Source organism: Harpia harpyja, chromosome 5, assembly GCF_026419915.1.
Source record: "Harpia harpyja isolate bHarHar1 chromosome 5, bHarHar1 primary haplotype, whole genome shotgun sequence".
Taxonomy (NCBI): Eukaryota; Metazoa; Chordata; class Aves; order Accipitriformes; family Accipitridae; genus Harpia; species Harpia harpyja.
In genome coordinates this window covers 31,571,772-31,596,630 of record NC_068944.1, presented here as the reverse complement: position 1 = coordinate 31,596,630, position 24,859 = coordinate 31,571,772, and the positions used below count along the sequence as shown (strand labels likewise).

Genomic DNA, 24,859 nt, shown 5'->3' with positions numbered 1-24,859 from the left:
TTCTCTCTCTCTCCTTCTCTCTCTCTCGTACATTTTCTTGCTGTTGCTAATTCATGGTGATCAAATGATGTACGACAAAATAAATTGTAAAGAGTGACTGCTCCGAGTTGGGAACCAGAAGGTTTTTTTTTTTTCTTTCTTTCTTTTCTCTCCCTTTTTTTTTTTTTTGAAGGAGCGAGCAAACCTTTAAAAAGGAAGGACAATTGATTTTTTGGGGGGGGAGCTTAAGTGAACCTTTACTTTGGCAGCTGGTTGTGGAGCAGGTAAGTTTCTGGCCTTGTGTCTAACCGTCTCTGTGCATTTTCTTGTGTCTCCTGATTTGTTTGTTGTTGGGGGAGAGGAAAGGGGTGTCTATGTGTGCGGGTGTGTGTGCTGGAAGTGTGTGCGGGGGGGGGGCAGTTGTGTAACGAACGCGTTTGCAGAATAAACTCCGATTGCAAGAAATGGGCAAAACGAGGAAGAAAGAAGGGGAGGGAGAAAGAGGACTGTGTGTGTGTGTGTGTATATATATATTTATGTGTGTGTGTGTGCATGTATGTATGTGTGTGTGTGTGTGTGCGCGGTGGGGAGGGGGGGGATTGACCGGGTCCACTTAAAGGGAGCGGCTCCGGGAGGTTTCTGTAGCCGGCGGCGGGGCGCGGAGCGGGGCTGAGCGGCGCCGGGCCGGGGAAGCGGCTGGAGGGAGCCCCTCGCTGTGCCGATAAATGGGGCGGGGGGGGGGGGGGGGGGCGAGGGGAGGCAGAGGAAGCCCAGCGCTGGCGGGGAGTGACTGAGAGCGCTGCAATGGCAGGAGCAGGTCTCGGCGGGATCCCGCTGAGGAGGAGGAGGAGGAGGAGGAGGAGGAGGAAGAGCGGCGGCGGCGGCGCTCCGCCGGGCGGGATGCGGCCAGCGCGGGTCGGTGGCTGCGCAGCCCCCGCAGGTGCGGCCGCAGCTCGGGGCTGCCCCGCCGACCCCCCTCGCCGGGCCGGGCCGGGCGCGGGGGCCGGGGCCGGGGGGGGCGCGGCGGGGCCCGGCCGGACCGAGGGGCCGCCGGGCAGGGCCCTGCTCCCCGCCGCCCCCGCCCGCCATCCCCCGTCCTTCCCCCAACTTGAACTTCACGTAGTTACCGGAGTTACGGCAGCGGCGCCGTCTGCTGCGAGGAGAAGCGAGCCGGGCAGGACAGCAGCGGGCGGCCCCTCGCCGGGGCCGGGGCTGCCGCTCCCCTCACCCCGGCCCCTCCTCCTCCGGGGTGCGAAGTATTGCAAACCCCCCCCGCGCTGGGCGGCGGAGAGGGGGTCAACTTAGGTGCCGGCCAGCGCCGGAGCCCCCGCCCCGGGCACGCCGCCCCCCGGCCCCGGGGACGAAGCGGGTCCCGGCGCCGCCGAGTTGCCAAAGCGGCCGGAGGGGGCCGGGGGCTGGCGGCGGGCAGGGCGGCAGGGCTGCTTGCCTTCCCGGCAGAGTTTCAGACACTTCGTAGTTTCTCTGGGCACCGCGGAGTTGGGGGGGGAGGACACGACTTATTTTGTGTTTGATGGCTTGGGTGGTTGGTGCGGGTTTTTTGGGGGGGGTGGGGGGGTGGCCTAGCTTTGAAAACGTCCCCGGCTTCCTCGCTCCTCCCCTGGAGAGCAGCCCGGTTTGCACCGAGGAGGGAGGAGAAAGGGGTGGTGTGAGTGTGTAGTGGGGGCGGGAAGAGGAAGGGGGGAGGCCAAAAAAATACATCTCCTCCAGCCTTCCCAAGTTGCGGCCCCTCCGAGCGAGCCCGTCCGTGGCCGGGGCGGGGGGGCGGCTCGTCGGGCAGAGGGGAGCCCGTCCCCCGGCTGCTCGCCCCCCGTGCGCACACGGCCGGGATGCGCCCTCCGGGCCTCTAAAGCTCTGTGTTTATTGTTGTGTCGTCCCGTGTGTGTCCCCCACCCCGCTCTCCTCCCCACCCCTCTGCCCAGGTTGGAGGAGGGTTTAAAAGGCAGGTGTGTCGGAGGCCGCTCGCCATGTCCAGATCCGGGGACAGGACCTCCACCTTCGACCCCAGCCACAGCGACAACCTGCTGCACGGCCTCAACCTGCTGTGGAGGAAGCAGCTCTTCTGCGACGTGACCCTGACGGCCCAGGGCCAGCAGTTCCACTGCCACAAGGCCGTGCTGGCCTCCTGCTCCCAGTACTTCCGATCCCTCTTCTCCAGCGGCGGCGGGAGCGGCGGGCACCCGCACGCCCTGGGGCTGGGGCCCGGCGCCCAGGACGGGCTCGGGGGGCCGCCCAAGGAGCCGCCGCCGCCGCAGCCGCAGGAGGAGCCCGGCACCCCGTCCTCCTCCCCGGAGGACAAGCTGCTGGCCAGCCCGCGGGCCATCAACAACCTGGTGCTGCAGGGCTGCTCATCCATCGGGCTGCGGCTGGTGCTGGAGTACCTGTACACGGCCAACGTGACCCTCTCGCTGGACACGGTGGAGGAGGTGCTCTCGGTCAGCAAGATCCTGCACATCCCGCAGGTCACCAAGCTGTGCGTGCAGTTCCTCAACGACCAGATCTCGGTGCAGAACTACAAGCAGGTGTGCAAGATCGCCGCCCTGCACGGCCTGGAGGAGACCAAGAAGCTGGCCAACAAGTACCTGGTGGAGGACGTGCTGCTGCTCAACTTCGAGGAGATGCGCGCCCTGCTCGACTCGCTGCCCCCCCCCGTCGAGTCGGAGCTGGCGCTCTTCCAGATGTCCGTGCTCTGGCTGGAGCACGACAGGGAGACCCGCATGCAGTACGCCCCGGACCTGATGAAGCGCCTCCGCTTCGCCCTCATCCCGGCGCCGGAGCTGGTGGAGCGGGTCCAGTCGGTGGATTTCATGCGCACCGACCCCGTCTGCCAGAAGCTGCTGCTGGACGCCATGAACTACCACCTGATGCCCTTCAGGCAGCACTGCCGGCAGAGCCTGGCTAGCAGGTGAGGGGGGCGGCGGGGAGGGGGGGGCCTTTCCTCACAGGCGCCCCCTCGGCGGCTTCTAGCCGCGGGAGGTCGAGGGAGCGGGGAGTCCCCGCAGGGCGCGGGGCCGAGGCGGCGGCGGGCAGGGACCCCGCGGGGGCCGGGCCGGGCGCCCTCCGGCGGGGCAGGGGGCGGCGCGGCGGCTGCGGCCGGGCCGGGCCGTGCCGTGCCGTACCGTGCCGTGCCGGGCGGCGACGGGGCCGAGCTGCCGCCCCCGGCACCGCCAAACTTTTCGTGCCCTCCCCTCGGCTCGGCGGGGCCGCTGCGGCCGGGGGCGGCGGGGGGTCGGGGGTGGCCGTTGGCGCTCCGCAGCGCCCCCCCCGGCGCGGGGGGAGGCCGTCGCGCGGAGAGCCGGCCCGGGCCCCGGCCCGGGCGCGAAGGCGGCCGCAGCCGCGGGGGTCCGGACCCCCGGCAGGGCAGCGGCGGGGGCGGAGGCCTCCTGGGAGGCGGCCGGCGGGGCGAGAGGCCGCCGGTGCCTCCCGCGGCGTGGGTGCCTCGGCTGCCCGCGCGGGGAGAGCGTGCCCGCCCCGCGCCCCGGCCTCCCGGCGCGCCGGCGGCGGTCGCAGCTCCCTCAGCCGTCGTCGTGCCTGGCCCGTGGGGCTAACGCGTGAACGTGAGGCTTCGCCGTGCGTGCGGGAGCCCGCGCCTTGGGAACCTGTTGTAATTATTTGTGACAGGCCACGTTTACTTATTTTTTTCCCACGGTGTTACTCCCTAACGAGGAGTTGCACCTCCAGGGCGTTTAGAGCTGTAATATCCAGGTCCTAGATCTAATTAATTCTTTTCGTAAATAAGTGCAATATCCGCGCATACCCTGATATTGCTGATGTCCGTATTGTGCGTGGAAACTTGTGACTTCATAGTCCTTACATCTATGACATGTCAGTTATTTTCATTTAATAAGGTAATGAATCATGATGTCAAAGATTCACTATATGAGGTTGGTGTTAGGAACTGAAAGCACAGCATGTAGTTTAATGAGCAGTAAATATACCCGAAATGAAGGGGATATTTATTTTTCTCCTTTTAAAATATGTTTAGACTTCATTTCATTCAAAAATGGAAAGATAATACCATTTTCCAAGTGCAGGGGCACGGTAGCGCAGAAATCAAAGCACACGTCATATTATTCAGCTTTTTAACTAAGAGGGGGATATTATTAATGACTTAACAGCAACAAGAAAAACTAGTACATTATTAAATATTTTAGATAATACGCTCTGTTAGCGTTAATGCAGAGGATTCTTTATATCTTCATGTAATAGGTACCCCGATGATTTAACTTTGGAAATGCTGTGCCTTCTTTTATTATCTCTGGCTAGCTTGCTCTGTTAGTGTTTTGTCGTGCTTGTCACTTTGCTGTCCAACCGATTCTCACTCTGAAATCCTACAGTAAAAAATGAATACCAGCATTTTGCAGTGTAAAGTATTTTTGAGACGCCGCCGTTGTAGCTGGCGTGTACCTTTTGCATTTCTGTATTCAAAACTGTTGACTTTCAAAAATGCAAAACCCACCACCTCCTTCTCAGTCGAGATTGTGCACGCCGCCTGGGGCATGCCAGGGCTCGTGTCCTGGTGGATTGCTGAGATACCAGCCGGCTTGGTTCAGTGAAGATACCTTCCAGCTTCACTGGTCCATGTCATTTGAAGGATATGTAGTGGTGTTCTGACCACTGAATGCTTACAAGTGTCATGGATGCTGCAAGAATCTGATACTCCTGGTGCTGGGAGCCGGCTTTCCCTGTAAGCAGGAGTGTACACAAAAGGATCGCACTTTAAGCAGACCTAGATTAGATTCTAAGTTGCGCTTGCTTAATGACTTATGGGGGATTGCAAATACCACAAATACCACGTTTTTTATTTGTAATAGGTCTGCACGCCTGTGCAGACAGTGGTATTTCAGAGACCCTTAACTGTAGTGGGTGGAAATGTACCATCACCTTCCCAACTTTAACGTGTGTTTAATGACAGAGTCGTAAGTAGCTTCTCTTGGTTGGGTTCTTTGGTGGCGGTGAAATCGGAGCAAAAACATTTAGATTTCTCTTATTTATAAGCAGGCATTAGAACTTACTCAAAATGTTAAAATGTTGGAGGTGTTGAAACATTCTGTGATATAGCATACAATTGGTATATTTTCATTTTGGGTCTTGGTTGATATTCCTGGGAATTCATAAAGGTCATGAAGGCCCGTCTTTGAATCTTAATCATTTTAAGATTTCATCAGGCTGCCTAAGTGTACAAATGCCTTCTTAAACATGAACGACGAAACAAAAGAAGCATACCCAAAACTATAGAGATTTCCAGACTTGCCCTTCTTGTTACCCGTAGTTTCTCTAAAGCTGCAATTTTGACAGGTTGACATTCATTCAGTAAAATTTTATTTTAAGGAAGAAAATCTGCAAAGAGTTTCTTAATTTACTAATTTGCAGAAGGAAATCTTTAAAGTAACTAACAGTACAGTATGTGTGCAAATAGATAAAAATTACTACACAGAAAAGGACTTCAAAACTTTGACTACCTTTTCTGTGAGCAATGGTGACCTTCATAATTTGGAATTTAAAGTTTAATGAAAGGTCATTCACAAAAGGTTCACATGTCTTTAGAAAGAGATTAACTGTTTCTGTTGTACAGTATAATATATACTGCACAGTACAGTATGGGTTGGTGAGAAATACAGCAGCACAGTGCCATAGCCACCTGCTTACTGCATGTTGAAGAAATTAGGAGAATCGCGCTCAGAATTAGAACTTGCCAGTAACTTCTCTACATTTTTAAAAAGAACAAATTTTTTTTGTAACAGGCTACTTAAAAAAAAAAGCGTGTACACATACGTACGTACATATCCATACATGCACTACCACTTTGGAGAACTTTGGAATTGGGGCTACTTAATTTCTTAATTAGTATAATGGGAAGCTCGAAATATGGTGATTCTCCTCTGAAATGTAACTGGAAGGATAGTGCTGGTTGTTTCTTTAAGCTTGTCCTTTATGTGGTAAATCACACATGCTCGCTTTTCTGCAAACACAAGTTTTTGCTGTTATCAGGGCTGGAGGAAAGCGATTTTGGATCATAAGAGCCAGTCTGTGCACTATGAGCAGAGTTACTTATAAAGTTTGTGCTACAAATACAGATCCTGCAGCGCAAGTGGTGCTGGGGCTAGTAGGTACCCGAGTTGTCTTTTGTGCTGCAGTGAAAAATGCTGTTTACCTGCAGGGAGAGCAATTTTTTTTTTTCATGAAATTTCCTGAGAGAAGGTAACACTTCAACGCCCTCATGCATTTTTGTAAAATTATTTTTCAAAGTACAGCAACTAAATGATCATCATTTAAAAAGTTGAGGAATGATGTTCCTGACTTGTGAACCTTGCTGTGCACTCTGAGGTTTAGGACTTTACCACAGAGGGTGGGTGTTTTGACTCTGATCTGGCATTTGATCAGGTGCTCAACTCTAAGCAAAAAGTTAGTAATTCTGTTGACTTTGATCTCCCTTTTCCAGGTTAATGCTGGAGCTTTCTGGCCTCTGTGATCCTCACCTACAGTAGGGCCTCAGGACACAAGCTGCTATTAAAGCCTCTTGAGGCACAGTCCGTTTTGACATCAGGAGGAAAAATCCCAGTTGATTTCAGCACGGAGCAGGTTGGGCCCATTATGGTGACCCTGAACGTTAGGCTTAAGTGATGTTTGTCTGTCCCTGAGGGACACAGGTAACTCTGTGCTGTGTCATGTTTTCTGTAGTTCTGGGAAGAAAATGCATTTAGATAGAGGAATGCTTGTCTTCCCGTTATTTATTTGACTCTCGGGACTTCACTAGAGTATTGAGTTGATTAAAATGTCTCTGTGCTTTATTGTGTAATATAATATATTTTATATAATACACGGTATGTGTTTTCAATTTTTAAAAAGTTCTGGGTTAGAGCATTACTGTGTTGCTGGAAAGAATTTCACTTTAAAAGATGAGTGAGCTAGTGAGAATTATTATTGCTTTCATGTTTACTTGCAACAATGAAAATGGTTAAAAACACATCACTGCTATGAAATGCCTAGCTTTTAACTTTAATTTTGCTTGTGCTAAAGCACAATGTAGCTGTAGACAGAGAATGGAGCATTATAGAAAAAAATTTTAAATTATGGGGCTTATTATTAAATGTTTTACCTAAATATTGTTGCCTTTTTATAGAACATTTCCATGATTTTATGGTTTTGCTCTCCTGTAACTATTTACAAAGACTTCTGTTCCAGGCAGACATGAGAAGGTAGGCTGGGTGGGAAGAGGCAGCCCCTTATGGCCTGGGAATTGTTGTTGGCTGCAGGACACATGCAGCTCCTCTCGACATCAATGGGTGTTAGGGCTGGTCAGCTCCTTCCAGGATTTGCAGGCAGAGCAGCAGTTAGATGTCTGTACAGTTGCATCAGGTACCTGAAGGCAGAGGGGAGTGAGGAAAGTAAAGCTGGGAGAGAGGGGGAAATGCAGAAAAAGAAAGGATTTGAGATACCCCAGGACGTAAGTAGCAGAAGCAAGGACATACAAATGAGTGAAAAGGGGAGAGGAGAACAGTCTCGAAAGGAGAAAAGTGAAAGAATAGGATACCAGACAGGAAAAGACACATACAAAATGAAAAAGCCCCCAGCAGATAAAAAGAAGAGAGGAAATGAAACAAAAGGGGAAAAAAACCCCTAATTCTTGGCAGAAACAGCATCTGTTGTCAATAACAGCTGAGTATTTCAGTTTCTGGAAAAGCTATTTCAGATGTGGGAGAGGAAAAGTAGACGGGGATCAATCAACTGACCTGAGATGGGAAAAGTCATAGGCAGGAAATACAGAATTGAAGAGTAAAAGAAAGGAGGAAAATAAAAAGACAAAGAGATAAGAAGGCTAAGCCTGACCGTGCGGTTTTCTGGGTTCAGCGAAGTCCCAGCATGTACAGACCAAGCTGTTTTTCTATACTTTTGTTTCCTGGACTACTGGACCTTGGGGAGGTTGGAAGTGCAAATTCTGGTCCTGCTGAAGCTAATTGTAGAGGTTTTTATTCTTCTTTAATTTCAGCAGTGAGAGGGTGTCATCAAGACTGTTTGGTGTTAGGTAATATTAGTGAAAGTGACAGCAAATTAAACAGTGACAAGTGATGAAGAAGATATGACCAGTTTTCAGTCAGTAGGGAGGTGGTAACTGTTGATGAAGAAGGAAAATGTAAAGTGCTAAACAGCATGAGATGCTAGCATTTATGTGGAAGACATATACCCAGTCTGTTTTACTTTCTACAGAGGAGATTAAAAATTTGAAGAAACTGGCTACATCCCTTGGCGATTAAATAATTTCCTTCTTGAATACACTGTTTTGTCTACAAATCTCACAGACTGTAGTTCAATTTGACTTCTTTTTCTGCTGACATTTTTGTAGGATCTCAGTAGGGCATGTTTGGTGGTTGTAAAAAAAATTGCTTGTTTTTTCACTGAAATACATTGTTGTGTGTTCTAGTAACAGCCACCTGCCTGTCCCTTTGTGATCCTGACACCAATATTTGGATTTTTAAACTAATATTCCTACTCATGTTTAATTGCAAGTGAGAAATATTTCAGGCCCCAAATTAACACCCAGATAAAAAAAACATTCCTTAAAATGTATGTGAATTATTAACATTTGCATTACGGTGTGGATGAAGTGAATGTGAGGCTCTGGTTTATTTTAGTGGGCTTTTCATCAGGTCTTACGTGCTTGAATTAATATCAGGAAAATTGTACCTGTGCCAGGACTCTCTCAGCTGAGCTGCAGAAGGGAGACTGACACATTAGAGGCTGCGGGGAAGTGAACCACAGACCTGTAGTCAGTTTAATCCTAGTTAGTCTCACCTACTTGCCTTACTTGCCTTATGTGCGTTCATTTGCCTTTGGAGACAGGCTAGTGCTGAAGCGTAAGTGGAGAGATGTTGAGTATCGAAGAGAGAGGGAGGCCTGGAGCTCAGGTTATGGTCGGAGGCAGCACCTTTGTCCTAAAAGGACTGCTGTGGGTCAGGACAGTCATTGGGAGCCTTCTTAAAGACATGTATGTCCTGGCTGGTAAAATCCTTGAGAGCTGTGGTGGCATAGGTGATAACCAGTTTCTTGGCCCAGTTACAGCACTCGTTAGGAGAAACTTAATTTATGAAGAGCGTTTAATGGCCTTTCTTAGGAACAACTGTCTTTCCAACAGCTGTAGATGAGGAAGGGGTGCCAAGTACCATGTGCAGATACTCCCCTTCCCCTGCCAGCCAGTGTCCTGGTCAGAGGTACTAGGTGGGATAGTCTCCTTTGTGAACTGCTGATTTATGTCCTTAGGCGACACATAGTCCTGATACCTCCAGATCTTTCCCCACCTCCTGCCCTCCCTTGCTCCAGAATTTCAAAATCCCCTACTTCAAAGCCTTTTTGAACAACCAAACTGCTCATTTTCCCTTACCAGTCTGCCTCACAGGCTTGTCCTTGCTCCCAGGCCACTCTGCCAGATAGGGCTTTTCCCCTGATCCAACGTACCTGAGCTTCACCTCTGCCTGTCCCTTCTCTTGAATCCCCTGCTACCATGGCCCCGGCCCGTCAGTGCCCCTTCCACCAGGCTCCCTACCTCGCACACACCAATGCCAAAGGCTCCAGACCTCCCACCTTGGATCTCCAGAGGCTGCTGCAGCTGGCTGGGCTGTGCTGCTCCTTGGCTTTCCGTCACCCTGCCCCTTTTAGCACTTGAAGCAGCTTCAAGTATCTGCATCTCCAAACTCTTTTTCCAAGAGGGAAATCTTTCATTGGATTTCAAGCCGCCTTGTTCTAGAGGGAAAACTAACTTTAAAAAAATAGTCTTACTAAACTACTAAACACTGTTACTAAACAGTGGAGCTGTCTGCCATGAGGTCCTGTGCTGTTCTTGCCCATGCTTTGGCAACACAATCCAAGACTGTCAAGTCAGGGAGAACATAGATCACAGGTGGTGCGGAGCCTCCTAGTTAAGGAAGTTCCCTCTCAAAGTCCTCCTGGTATGGTTTTTACTTAGGGTGTACCTTTTACAAATGGAGTGCTGTAGGATCATGGTGAACATCACACACACCTGTCTTGGCTGCCTGTGTGCCCTGTCTGAGGCTTTTCTGTTCCCTCTCTGTCTGATGTGCATCCCTGTCATGTGGAGAGAAGTGATAGAAAGGAGAGAGTCTCTGAAAGCGGGTTGTGGCCTGGGGTCGCTATAGTTTTTTCCTTATAGCAGAAGAATATGGAGGTTCTGAGTCTGTAACTGCTGAGCAGTAAATGGAAGAGTTGCGACAGTGCAATTGTTTGGATTTGTACTTGAAGAGAAAGTACAGTGAGCCTTGGGGGCAAGGGGAGTGAGGACAGCAAACGTAGAAAACAAAATCAACAGAAAATAGTTTGCCAGGAAAAAAGCTTTGGTTCTGTTAAACTCACGTTACAGAAGAAAAATCCTTATGATCTGTAAAAACACCGTTTTATCTTTTCAAACAACTCCTGTGTTTTGAAAATCAGCAGTTCTCTAAATCAGAGCAAAGTTCGTTATTATCCTTTGCATAGTATGGCCTGGAAAGATTGAGGAGGGAAGTTAATAGGAATCCTGAACAAAAATTTTGAGCTGGACTCCACGCTCTGTAAACATCTCTGTCACTGATTTTGTTGAGACAGATCCTGTCTGGTATTACAGGACCACCTAAAGAAATCAAAGAATATCGGAAGTTGAAATCCATTAGTAGATACTTCCTGGCATCATTTTTCATATTTGCTGCCTCCCTGAAATTTTCTTTAAAGACTGTCATGCCTAGTACTTAGTAGTCAACACTTCTTGCTGTATTCTTGGAAAGCAGACAATAAACTTTGAGCAAATATTATCAGCTGCCAAGTTCAATGGAAGCAGACGGTTTGCAATGAAGCTGGAAGTAAATAGAAGTTGGTGCCACAGTTGGTTCTTCCTGCCTTCCCTGACTGCCGCCTCCTTTCAGAAAAAAAAAAGGCAGTGGAAAAGGTAACCAGTCATAGCTTGGGTGATGCAGCAGCAAGTTGTGTTTCTTCTCCTCAGCTTCCTAAGGAAAAGGAGCCTCAGCTGGGGAGAACACAGCCTCTGATGCAGAAACCTCCTGTCATCATGGACTTCCAATAGAGAATCAAACAAAAAAAGGACCTTCTTGACTTTTCACAGTCTGAAAATCAAAAAGAAGAGTTGATTGAAATTTCCTAGGGGGAAAAGGAGGATTTGACCACCCTGAAGCATCCTATAAACATTTCTATTTTACCACCTCTGTCTAAAACAACAACAAAAAAAAGGAGGTGGGGAAGGGAAGGCAAATTGCAAAAGCATCTAGCTTTGACATTTTCTTTAGTTTAACTTGTAAAAGTATTCAGGATAAAGGGAATTTCTTCAAGGTTTTTCAGAACTTCCAACAGTATGGAAAATCAGTTGTTTACATAGTTTTGCCAATAAGATTCATGACACGGGAGGTTTTGTGACTCATTTACCAATATAAGCTTTTCTAGTAAAACTCCTTTGATTCAAATCCCTTATAATGCTTCAGATACTCACTGTGTGGCTAGTAAGGATATCTTTATCATTCAGATCTCAGAGAATTTGAAGACTCGTGTTCAAATGATCTATTTGTGTAGATATTGTCACTATAGAAGTACTATTCATGATCTCATATAGGCAACACATCTATTTAAGCCTGTCTTAAGCTGTAAGTAACAACAGTGTTGTGTATGAATACAGCAACCTTGGTAGGACTCCATATGGGAAAGGTACTGCGCATCTTTCTGGGGAACTGTACCAGTCTCCTGTCAACATGAAGAATATGCTGGTAATACCGGGAGACAAAGATGAGAAGGACATTCCTTTGTGTTCCTCCCAAAGGAATGCTGATGGTAGATGCCAGTCTTTCAGGATAGTTGTCCACCCCTAAGCTACCTGTTAGCTCAGAGGCTCTTTTCCCAAAAGGAAGGGATGTTCTCTTTAAAAATCTTCCAGCTAAAAAAATACCCTAACTCTTCAAGATTTACTTAGAGACCGTTCTAAACTAGTAACGGCAGTGGGATTGGATTCATAAAGAAAAATTGGGTATTTAGAGCTCCAAACAGATGCTAAGTTATTTTAATACAGGGGATGGAAAATTGTTTGGCTACTGTAGAAATAAAGGAAACTTTAACATATCAGGTAACTGCAACAGTTAAGTGTGGCTTGTCAGACAAATTATTCACTTACCCTTAGACTTCTGCTTTTTAGATAGAAAAAGGAAAGATTGTTGTTGGAGCAAACAGTAACTCTCCTTTTTTCTATGCATTTATTTAAAAAAATGCATTGGACGAAAATAAAAAAAAATTCTAGTAGATTCAGAGGACAAAACCAACAATCAATGTCTGCAGCAAATCATTCCCAACTTAGTATTTATGTTCCTAAACTTCAGTCTGTCAGTGGTCAGCAACATGTATTAAATGAACAGGAGAGCAGGTTTCTCTTGGGCATCACTGAACCTCTTCAGTGAACATTGTGCTGAGCTCTGCTGCAATGAAGAATTCTACTCAGGGCCTTCTGCTAAGCATGCCCACATTGAGAATGAAAAGATGAAACCCAAAATCTTCATGGCACTAACGTGAATGATAAGACTGGTTTTCAGGTACAGTATAAATAGAAAGTTTTTTCACATTCTTTCAAGTGTGCCTTGGACATCAGCTGTGCCTTAGAAGAGTCACAAAAATCCATTCATAAAGCAACATTCATACATTCAGCATATTTTTGAACATATTTTGACCCTAAGAACTAAATAATTTCTTGGTCATAATTTGCAAGAGACCTCAGCATGCTTTAGGTTTTGACAAAATCAAGATACTCTTTTAGGTCTGTACTTTGCCCATAAGGAGAAAGCTGTCCTGGTGGGTCAGAGGTCCAGCAGAAGTCTGATCTGCAGGACTTGGTCTGGTGGCTGTGAGAGCTCAGGTCCTTTCCCTGGCAGTGTTGTAGGATTAGGAAGAGATTCTGGATGCCTATTTACCTATAGGTTGTGATGTTCATCAATTCTTTTTATGTGATAACAAAACCTCACAAAATTTCTCCATCCAAAATAAATTTTACATTGTATCTTAAGGCTTTCATCAAGTTCACAGTTAAACTCCTGGATAATGATATTTTCTATTAAACATGTGTTGCTAATCATGGCTGTCTTTGCAGTCAACTGCGGAAGCCAAAATCCATGGAAATAAGAAGTTTTCATATGACACTTTTGTTGCACTGAAATGCCTACTGTCCTGCTTTCAGCTGGGATAGAGTTAATTGTCTTCTTAGTAGCTGGTACAGTGCTATGTTTTTGAGTTCGGTAGGAGAAGAATGTTGATAACACTGATGTTTTCAGTTGTGGCTAAGTAATGTTTAGTCTAAAGTCAAGGATTTTTCAGCTTCTGATGCCCAGCCAGCAAGAAGGCTGGAGGGGCACAAGAAGTTGGGAGGGGACACAGCCAGGGCAGCTGACCCAAACTGGACTTATCTCAACCCACGAGTTTTACTTTTTTTCCCGCTTCTTTCCCCCATCCCACTGGGTGGGGGGGAAGTGAGCGAGCCACTGCGTGGTGCTTAGTTGCTGGCTGGGGTTAAATCACGACACCTACCCAGGAGCAGGGAAGGTAATTGTCGAAGATCTCATCACATGTTCTGTGATGGCAAAACAGTTTCTTCAGTCACGCACCAATGGATGCCTGCAGCATCAGTTCAGATTTGCAGACTGCAACTAGATTCTCCATTACATTTTTTGTTGGACACAACACTCCTTCACATGCCTTTTTAGAAGAAAAAGGTTGCTAAGGACTGTCCTGGTTTCTGAAGATTAAATTAAGTGTTAACAAACAAAAGGTCTGCAACTGAAATGCTGATTGGGACAGTGTATTTTATCTCTTTGTCTATTACCTTGAGATTGGTATCTAAACCTCACTGGAATATTTTGTTTCTGCTGCAGGTTAATACAGCCACCTTTTCTGAGATTCTCGCTACTTTTTGTTTTGACAGTATCACTATGTGTTGGCCTCCCATTTCTCAAATGCTTTGATGTAATGAGATTTGTGGATTTAAGTAAAATTCATCACCCATTCACCTGCTCTTGCTGGACCTGGGCTGGTCTTCTGGCTGGTTTTGTTTGCACCTGAGTTTATTGAGCAAATACCTGAAGTTCGATTTGGCTCTGCTGTGTTTAAGGTCAGCACTCAAGCAGGAGTGAGGCATCCCATGTCTATGAGGTCCCTGGTCTGAAGAGCCACCTGGCTCCCTGTATACTCAAAGCCATGGTGATAGCCTATATTAAAAGAGAATTAATGATCCAGGTTTTTGGTTTTATTATAGTCCTGGGTTACGAGGAAAGTATAGTTGGATAGTCTTTTTTTTTTTTTTATTGATTACCATGATCACCTCTATGTCTAAGATGCAGTTTTCTTTCTGATGTGTAACACTGCACCGAATGCATTAAGAACCACAGGATTGCCACTTCATCATTTTATTCTTTCCATTTCTTTGCATTGGCTAATGCAGGGAGGGGAGCCTTATTGCGTTGCTTAAAAACTGGAAGAGTCTGGAGCAAACCTGTTGTTGTTGGGGCTTGTATTCTTGCCAGCCTTGGTAGAATGAACTTCTACTGACTGCCCAGATAAGGAGGACCCATCAGTGAAAGATTTATAGATATGCTAATAAAGAAAAACAACATACAAGAAGAGTATTTCCCATTCATGCATTTTCCATTAACATGAGGCTATCAAGGTTGCAGAAGACCTTTGGGTGGCAGTGGTTGTCAGGAGTATTGAGGTCTGTTACTGTCTTTCTGTTGGTTCCTTGTGAGCTGATAAACTCCCTTGGGCTCAGCGTTTTGGCTTGTGTATTCACAGTTAGTTTCGCCTATGGACTAGTGACCTGAGTTTCAGAGCTGATGCACATCTGCTGCTACCTTTGAAGTGACTAGGATTAGGTATGTTGGTGGATATTCAACATCTCTGAAAATGAAGGCACATAGTTCTCAAATTCCTAGGTTTGTGTGCCTGAAGGAAATGATACAAGTTTGAAAATGTTGACTTTAAAATATACTTTGGTTTCCAGTCTTGTAAGTAGACAAAATAAATTTCACACCACATGGGATACCCTGGAACTTAATTAAGGTGAATTAAATGTTTTAAAATCTTTGCAGAACAGAAACTGCAAAGTGTGTGCAGAATAATAACAGGTGTGTGTTCATCAATGAGAACTAGAGTTTTAGATTCTAGGTACAAGAAATACTTTTGCGATAAGATATGGCTAAGTTTATCTCAGCTTTTTGCCATGACGTCAGCCTGCCTGGTCACAGTTAACATTATTTTAGCCTTCCCTGACCACGACCCACTGCTGATGGTCACAATAGCCGTGCTAGGGACACTGTGAACCACAGTATATAAATGAATACTATATTACACTGTGAAATAAGGACTATGAAAAGAGAGTGTTTCAGATGTAATGCAGTGTGTTTCACATGGTAATCTTGAGTTATCCAAATAGCAAACATGTAATAATGCAAGAAAGGGAGAAACTTTATCTTGCTAAGGTATTACACATGTTTTTAAATCCTGCCTTCATCATAGTGTTTTACTGACTTACATTTTTATTAATATTTGGAACAGTCTTCTGCATATAAGCAGTGATCACTTCTATGTCTTTCATATTTTAAGATGTGTTATAAGATTTTAACAGTACTGCTCAGTGCAATATGAGACACAAATATAATGTAATAAAGAAAATGTTTTTTCAAAACCTAAAATGTAGCAATTCACACCAAAACTTAAAAAGCAGAATTGGCTCCAAGAAAACACATCAGTTTAAAATATGCATATCTTTAGTCACTGTATTATCTTTACTTGGTTCACTGGAAGAGCTCTCAGTATAGATGAATTGGATACTTTGAGTAAAAAAAAAAAACATGTCTGCTTTGCCATGTAAGAGTTCCCTGTGCTCTTGGTAGATACTGTGCTGGCTAAGAAGTTCTTACTAAACTTTTATTAAGGGCTTCTGTTCATGCTACTTCCCATTTTAAACATGTAAAAATACTAAATATTTTTAAAACTTTCCCATATAGCAGTGCTGCTCCTTCTCAAGAAACAGTAGCTTCTCAGATTGTTTAGCTGAAAAAGTAATGTTAAGGATAGTTGCAGCTGCCAAAGTCTGGAAACTCAGAGTTATATCTGACATTTCATTCTTCACCTTAACTATTGAGCCTTGGCCATTCATTGGTTTTTCACAGTGCTTTGGAGTTAGAAGGGAGTTTTACAGATGAAAGATGAAAATCAAAATAAACTCTTTTATCAAGTAAACCTTGCAAGGGCATTCTGAATTTTACAATACACAGGGAGTTGATTGTGATATAACATACAACACAAGAGGGTTGGAATAAACAATTTATTCTCTATTGTTAGGGATGGCCATGCATAACTGACTTATGGCTCTGGTTTGCTCTGCCACTTGTTACATGTGCAGTCATCCCTAACTCATACCAAAAATAGTTTATCATACTCCTGTGTTGCATAGTTTTTATCAAATGTTCTCTCATTAAAAACTTTGCTGGGGAGATTGAATGTTTCAAGATGCTCGCAATGCTTATGAAAGCTTTTCCCAGAGCTTGGTCTCACCGAGTGGAGTCTGTGCTGACATTGATCATGAGACGGTTCCTGATATCCTACACAGATACAGTCTGGTGGGCAGGTAACAGTCATCATTTGACAGTACATAGCAGGTTCAGTGCAGAGGTCAAAGGCTGGCTTGTCAGAAAGACGGAAGGACCGCAGGGGCTCCCGCCAAGTCGGGAGTGAAGCAGGGGGGTAGGACAGCGTGGGACAGTGTCACTGCCCCCGTGGTGTAGCTCCTGCCCCTGCAGTGATGGTTTTGTTTCCTCCACTGTCAATTCAGGGCCTTCCTTGAGCCCTAAGTCCATTTAAAAACAAACAAGGCTATCTGCCAGATAATTCCCTGGCCATCCTTGTGATAGATGTATCTGCAGTCTGTAGTTGTCTTTTGGATAGCCATTTGAAAGGTTTTATTCCTAAGCGTCATGTGGATCAAGCCTTCAGCTGCATGCTCCCTTCCTGAAGGAGGTTCCTTTTGGGTAGTGCGTGTCTACAGCACCACCTAGTTCATTCTGCCCAATCTTCTCAAGAGAGGATGCAATCCTGATGCAAATGTAAATTGGTGGGTCCCCAAGACTCATTCTAGGTAGTAGTTGGAGCTAAGCCACTGGTGTGCCTCAGTAGTAAAGCACCCGCTGCTGGAGTGCACTACTGAGGTTGGAGCTCCTGGGTGGCAGCTTGATCCCGCCGCATGCAGTTGTGGCGGTGGGCTTTGGTTCATGGCATTATGTACCTTTCCTGTCCAGGAGTGTTTGCTGTGGACTGACACACCGATTGCTACAGTGATGTTGCCATACTTGGAAAAACGTTGGTGTTTGGCACAGGTGCTTTCCATCAAATGCATGATCCCCCTGCACATTCGTTCATATCGATGCATTTTTTCTAGGCTACGTCACCTTCCTACTTCACGGGAACATTTTGAGCCTTTATCTCAGCGTTATCACACCCAAGCTTAGTATAACTGATGAAAGTTCAATTATATGCGAATTGACTATTAAAGCATCAGGGCTCATCTGGGGGTCTGGGTCTCCCCTCCCCTTTTCGCTTACAATTGTGCTAAATCCCTTAATGTTGGAAAGAAATCGTACATTCATCAGGTGGAGCGTTGGAGGCCAGGGTGCAGATAACCGCTTTTACTGCATATGAGACATTGCAGTCCTGTTCTTAAGAACTGCCAGGCAGATTGGGAATCACGGTCACGGTTAATAGCAGCGAATTGCCAGCTCTTGATGGGTGGGTAGTCACTCCTTTCAGTGGTTGCCCCCTGGGGGAGAAGGTAGAAAAACAGAGGGAGGGAATTAGAGTGACTTTGCACAGTTGAGCAGGTTCATGCCGCTGGATCAGTGGCAAGCATTGGCAGGGCTCCACTCTGGGGAGGCTCACAACAACATCACAGTCTCATTTTTACCAATTGGTGTTGCTATAGCCAGTGGTGCACAGGGGGAGAGCAAAGACAAGGGGGGAGCCGGGGGGGAGAGTGAAAGCAAGAGTCTGGACTAAATTAAACAAACAAAAGTGCTTGTAAGTACCATTTAACCCATAACCATTAGCCCAGTGCTGCTAATTGTACTAAACTATATATCTGAAGTTCAGTGTGTGATTAAAGAGTTGGCTCACAAACTCTCTGCATAACCTTAATTTTTTCAAGGTTCTTTGAGTGTAGAATGGCTTATAATAATGATTTTGACTAATACGATTTTTGACATGCAACTTTAATGCTTAACCTTAGTACAACTCCAGAGCATTTCATGTGTATTCAGCTGTAAAGAGTGATGATTTAAAGGGATAATATAAGAAAAAGGTCGTTCTAGAATGAACCTCTAACAAATTGCATGAAGGAAGCTTATTATTCCATGAGTAGAGAGATATGCAGCTTTTCTGATCATTTTTCTGCTTGGTTCAAAAAATTGTTGAGACATGATTGGGGAAAGAAACACAAAAAATGAAATAGAAAACTGCAAGCAGTGAACATTCTTTTGATGGTTATGATTTTGTTGCCACTAAAAATACTCCTCAGTAATGTGGTTGTTCATCTTTCCTCTTGTTTTGGGTGAAGAATTCGTTCCAATAAGAAAATGCTGTTATTGGTTGGAGGATTGCCTCCCGGACCTGACCGGCTACCCAGCAATTTGGTTCAGTATTATGATGATGAAAAGAAGACGTGGAAAATACTGACAAGTAAGTGGTTTATTTTTGTACAGTTGTCTTGATGAATTTAAAAACATGGTTAATCAAATTAGACACTTTATTGATTTGTTTCTCTTCAGAGATTTGTTTATGTATCACAAGGGGGCTTCACAATGGAGCAATAAATTGAGATTGCAGAAGATGCTAATTTTATAATAGGATAGGCCTAAATTAACATTGGCTTAAAATCATTCCAGTAAGTTTTTTAAGTAAACTTGTAAGTCTTTCATACTGCGACATGAATACATGCATATTTATGCAGATATGAATAAAATCTGGTTAGGAAAAAAAAAAGGCAATGTTCGAGACAGTTTTCTCAGAGTCAGATCCCTGGTAAGCCATAGTACTAGAGCACACCTTTGATTCTCTTTTGCATTTTCATTTCCTTCTTCCAGCTTTATCTGTTGTCCACAATCATTAAAGAAAGGTTTCCTCTGTACTGCTCTGCGTCCATTGCTGACAGAAGCATTGGTGGAATATATCAGCTACAATAAACAGTGCACAGAGGCTCCTATCACAAAAATCTTTCTCACCTTCTTTTAAAGGTTGATTGTATTTTAGAGTAAGTATTTTGCCTCGAGCATCAAGATTTGGAACTTATTGTTATGTTGGTTGCGATTCCCAGTCTGACTTGGTCATGGAATCAAATCATAGCTTCCTGAGTGCAGCAGGCTGTGTGTGCATTAGTCCCCTTGTGGCTAAACTGGCTGCATTGGTCAATAAAACTAAATTTTAACTGTCAAAATTGCCCAAAGCAGTATAGATAAAATAATAAATGAACAATTTTGATCCATAAATCAAAGCCATACTTCTAAAACTGGACAACTGGTAAAACCTGGATTTCCTAATATACCTGCTTTTTTTCCCCAAGTAAAATACATTTTACAGAATTCTGTTCCTCATCCCTTATCCAATGGCCTTTAATGGGATATATCCATATTAATATTACATGCACAGGTTAGGAAAAAGAATTAAAAAGACTGCTATGATGCAGGACTTGAAATGATGCCTTTGCAAATTGCTTTCTCCCATGGAAAATTTAGAAGCCTTTCTCAAAGTGCTGCAATATAAAGACTGCTTAGGTATAGATGCCCTGGACTAATAGTTGAGGGTATTGTATAAAAATGGCAATTACAAAAGGTCGTATGAACTGTACATTAGAAAAGACTACAGTATCCGTACTAGGGAACATACTGTGCTTCACATTTTTTAGAATAATGAGGTATGATACCTCTGTGTGCTACTACTAAGAAAATACTGAAGATGGTAAGTCAGTGAAAAATCAATGATATTACGTAAGGCAGAAGTGTTCGGGGTTTTTTAATTTGTTGTGTCTAATCCAGTGGCTCATGAGGAGAGGCAGGAGAAATGGATGTCTTGCTTCAGGATCTGAACTCTCCAGTGAATTAAAGTAGAAAACTTTATTCCGAAACTTACCTATCTGTAGATATGTCAGATTTTGTAAGAATGAAATTTACTCAGTTCTTGATTTACTTACATTGTGGTACGAACTCCAAGACTATGGGATACTGGATCCAGAGGTGTGATACCTAAATGCTCTGGTTAAAAGACCATCTATGGTGGTGTTGAGAGATGTTTCTGAATAATTTTATGTAATTTTATCAAAAGAATGTAATCTTTTCTGTGTTACCTCTAACAGTAAACAAAAAATCTCTTTCCATTCTGGTTAATGCACGTAACCTTCTGTGCTGTGATTAAAAGATAATGCATCTGTTACAGTCCTAGCTAGCTCATGTTCAAGCACTTGGTGCTCAGCACTGGAAGTCCTGAAGGTCCCAGGAGCTGTCTCAGTGTCAGCTGAGACAATGGCTGTCAAATACACAGCCTTCTGTGACATGGAGTAATCCTGTTCTTACAAAACCTGCTAGAAAAGGATGCCCTTTTGGCCTGGACTACAGTTCGAGGAACACAGAGGAGAATGCTTGTCTTTTCACACTGAAAAAGACTAAATGTTAACAAGCATGATTTTTTAGCAAATATTATTACTACTCATCAAATGGTAGCAATAATTATTTTTTTAAAAAGTTGAAATAAGAGTTTCAAGTATCCACTGCTTTATTTTCTAACTTAATATAAGAGAGGATGGGAAGTGGAGACAAGTTGGAGTAGAACTTTTGTCCTGTCCTTTCCATAAAATACTGAAGGACTCTACAGCATAGGAGTGCAGGGACTTGAAGAACTGTGACTGAGCAGTTTTAGGGAAGACCACAAACTAATCACCTTATAACATGGTGATAGTTCAGTGCACTCATGGTGTTGTATGAAGTTTATGGTGTGGAGGAATTTAAGGACATTGTTCTATATTTATTTTTCATGTACTTTTTGCAATATAGGAGGAAGTACATTTATATCCTTCCTTTACCCTTTTACCTCACTCCCAGTCCACAGTTCTGGAAAATAATTGGTCTGTTTATTCTTATCAGAGATGTACAATCAGCAGTGAAGGAGGAAGATTCTTTTTTCTGTTTCTTTTTCACTTGTTTAGACAGTGCTGTCAGTCCTGAGGTTTGTGGTGGGTTGACCCTGGCTGGACGCCAGGTGCCCACCAAAGCCGCTCTCTCTCTCCCTTCCCCCAGCTAGACAGGGGAGAGAAAATATAACAAAGGGCTTGTGGGTCGAGATAAGGGCAGGGAGAGATCACGCAACCTATTACCGTCACGGGCAAAACAGACTCAACTTGGGGAAAATTAACTTAATTTATTGCCAATCCACCAGAGTAGGGTAATGAGAAATAAAACCAAATCTCAAAACACCTTCCCTCCACCCCTCCCTTCTTCCTGGGCACAGCTCCACTCCCGATTTTCTCTACCTACTCCACCCTAGCGGCACAGAGGGACAGGGAATGGGGTTTATGGTCAGTTCATCACACGTTGTCTCTGCCGCTCCTTCCTCCTCAGGGGCAGGACTCCTCACACTCTTCCTCTGCTCCACTGTGGGGTCCCTCCCACAGGAGACAGTCTTCCAGGAACTTCTCCAATGGGAGTCCTTCCCATGGGCTGCAGTTCTTCACGAACTGCTCCAGTGTGGGTCTGTTCCACAGGCTGCAGTCCTTCAGGCACAGACTGCTCCAGCGTGGGTCCCCCACAGGGTCACAAGTCCTGCCACCAAACCTGCTCCAGTGTAGGCTCCTCTCTCCATGGGTCTGCAGGTCCTGCCAGGAGCCTTCTCCAGCATGGGCTTCTCATGGGGTCACAGCCTCCTTGGGGTATCCACCTGCTCTGGCATGGAGTCCTCCCCGGGCTGCAGGTGGATATCTGCTCCACCGTGGACCTCCCTGGGCTGCAGGGGGACAGCCTGCCTCACCATGGTCTTCCCCACGGGCTGCAGGGGAATCTCTGCTCTGGCACCTGGAACACCTCCTCCCCCTCCTTCTTCACTGACCTGAGTGTCTGCAGGGTTGTTTCTCTCACATGTTCTCAGTTCTTTCTCTGGCTGCCGCTTCTGTGCCTGCTGCAACTTTTTTCCCTTCTTAAATCTGTTATCCCAGAGGCACCACCACCGTTGCTGATGGGCTCGGCCTTGGCCAGCAGCGGGTCCTTCTTGGAGCTGGCTGGCATTGGCTCTATGGGACATGGGGGAAGCTTCTAGCAGCTTCTCACAGAAGCCATCCCTGTAATGCCCCCTCTACCAAAACCTTGCCACACAAACCCAATACAGGTTGCAGTTTACCCCCAGGTCATCAGTGCAAATGAAGAGTTTGCTCCCTAGTGAACAGGGACAGAGCAAAACCTGTGTCCTGCTCATGAGGTTCTGTGATGGGAAGAATCTCAGTCCTTGCAGTCTGGTATTTTAGGGTGTTCTGTCATATTATCACCTTAGGTGTATTTGATTTCCTCTTGTACTAGTAAACGTTTACAAAGTCTTTTCTTTAACCTTCTTCCTTCCAGTAGACTCCCCCACGCACCAACAAAAAGCCAGGTTTTGCACTTAGAGACTTACTGATCCAATGTAAATGTGCACAGAAATTCCCCTTTCCCTCCTCCAAACCCACCTACATTACTCATTTTCTGCTGTCTGTGCCAGTGGCATTTGGAGGTAGGGAAGGTGGGAAAGAAGCTTGCAAACACTTTGTCCTGGGTGCAGTGGCAGGGCTGTTGAGGAGGAGTGGATGACACGAGACCGAACCTCCTCCTGTCACCTTCCACTGAGAGGAGCCCCAGAAGTTACCCAGCAGGGCCTGCAAGCCTGTTTGAGAGGGAGCTGCTTGCCTGTTGCCTGTTTCCTTCTCAGTGTGGAGAGCAGCTGTTGCAACCACTCCACTCAGTTGCTTAGGACTCTCTGTCCTGCCGTGTGTGATGCATAAGGAACAGGAGAAGATCAACCATCAGAAACTACTGACTCCATGTAAGCCGTGGCGCTGCAGCTGGAGCTATGAAGACAGTTGCAAGTGGAACAGCACAAGCTATCGAGTATGACAGCTCAGCAGAGTAGCAATCTCATTTTGTTCCTGCGACAAGACTAGATCTATTGGCAGGGGATACTGCCCACCTCTCTCTGCCTGGCTACCCAAAGCACCAAATGCATCAGTACTAATGGGAGTAATTCTAAAGGTATCAGGAAAACAACTTGCCTTGTTCATAGATCCAGAAGAGGAGGGGAAGCATGCACCCATTTCCAATTTTTAATGTCATCATCTATAGGCAAGAATGCTGTGGCTCAAGGGATCAGTAGATTTTTCACAGTCTAGTATTACTGTGTATTTTTCCTGTCTGATATTCCTAGGAGTTATTTTTTCTATGTTGGCAACAAAGAATAGAGACAGAACAAAGAAAAAAAAGGAGAAAGTAAGTGTCATTTTACAAACATTTTTTGCCACCTAATTTTACTTGATGTGGGCACAGTCCTAATCTGAGGTTCATAATGAGCATGTTGCTGTTTAATGTGAAACACTACTTATTACACAGTCGTGTCTGAGCAAAGCAGAGGCTTTTATAGACAGTATGGCAAAGTACAGCAAACAGATCTTCACTGCGTGGTTTCTTTTCAGGCTTGCCTACATGTGCACAAACACCAGATCATTTTTTGACTGGGTGCTACCTATGTCACGTAGCAGCAACAAGCTACCACTGCCCAGTGACACAAACTGAATGGCTGATGGGTGTTTGACAGTCCTTAGTAGCAGCAAAAGTTCTGCTCTGTTAGTGGGGTTTCATTATTCCATGGTATTTCGCAGTCTTCATAACTACTTACTGGATGTGGGGCAGTGGGGGGGTCTCAGTGTCACCACCTCATGCCTCACTGCTCAGAACCAGCCACTGCTGCTTCGGTTTTAATTACCAGCTACCATCCTGCCAGGAGTCCTTGTTTAATCCTAGAACTCCTTTGGTTGTTTGGTTTAACTGCAACATTTAAGATTAATTAAACTTTAAGGAAGTGAAACAATGTTTTGTTTGTTAGAATTATTCTATAATAATTGCAAGTTTCAAAATCCAGAGCCTATAAAGATTTTTTGTGTTCAGAATTGCATAGCTCTCCCAAAAACCCTACTGCTAAGGCAATGATGTATTACTTTCACTTTCATTATATGTTTTTAATCAGAGCGTGACTTCACACTAGACAAAGCGATGCTTTATGCATGGTCTCCCTTGTTTTTTGCTAAAATCTTTTGACATGATTAATTTTACTTTAATGCTTTTGTCTTGTTGTAATGGTAAGAATGATGGGTATAAACCAGGGCAAAAAATACATGCTTTTCTGTCATAATGCCTCTAAGCATTTAAAAAATATATTAAATGAAAGAAAAAATATCACAAGAGACTGATCCAACTGGAATTAAATTTCTTGCTACGTGAACAGAGAATGCAAGAAATAAATAAAAATGATGCAGTCATTGTTTTAGGGGTTTTTTTTGTATTTTTTTCCATAGCAATGTATCCATCTGTCTGATTAGAAGCGATGAGTAGGAGAGAAATTGTGTCTTACAGATTTCTAGGTGTACAGCAAATCCTCCTTTCAATGCAAAATTCCTTTTTCTCTAAAGCACAAACGGGTAAAATATTGGAAACATTACTGAACTCTTACATGGCATGTTCCATCCATGTGAAGCTGCAGCTGCAGCAGATCTTTCTTTCATATCAGT

General features: G+C 45.2%; 1 protein-coding gene across 2 annotated transcripts in view; it reads left to right on the top strand.

Moving 5' to 3' along the window:
• Window positions 1-223: 223 nt before the first annotated feature.
• KLHL14 (kelch like family member 14) overlaps window positions 224-24,859 on the top strand; it is a 66,651-nt gene continuing 42,015 nt past the window's right edge. The window contains exons 1-3 of one of the 2 annotated variants that reach the window (XM_052788576.1): window positions 224-263; window positions 1,920-2,902; window positions 18,629-18,750. In XM_052788576.1, coding sequence (XP_052644536.1) covers window positions 1,965-2,902; window positions 18,629-18,750 — 1,060 coding nt within the window. In that variant the 5' untranslated portion in view covers window positions 224-263; window positions 1,920-1,964. Of the gene's footprint in view, window positions 264-768; window positions 920-1,919; window positions 2,903-18,628; window positions 18,751-24,859 lie in introns of those variants that run through there. The other variant, XM_052788575.1, reaches the window with a different exon arrangement.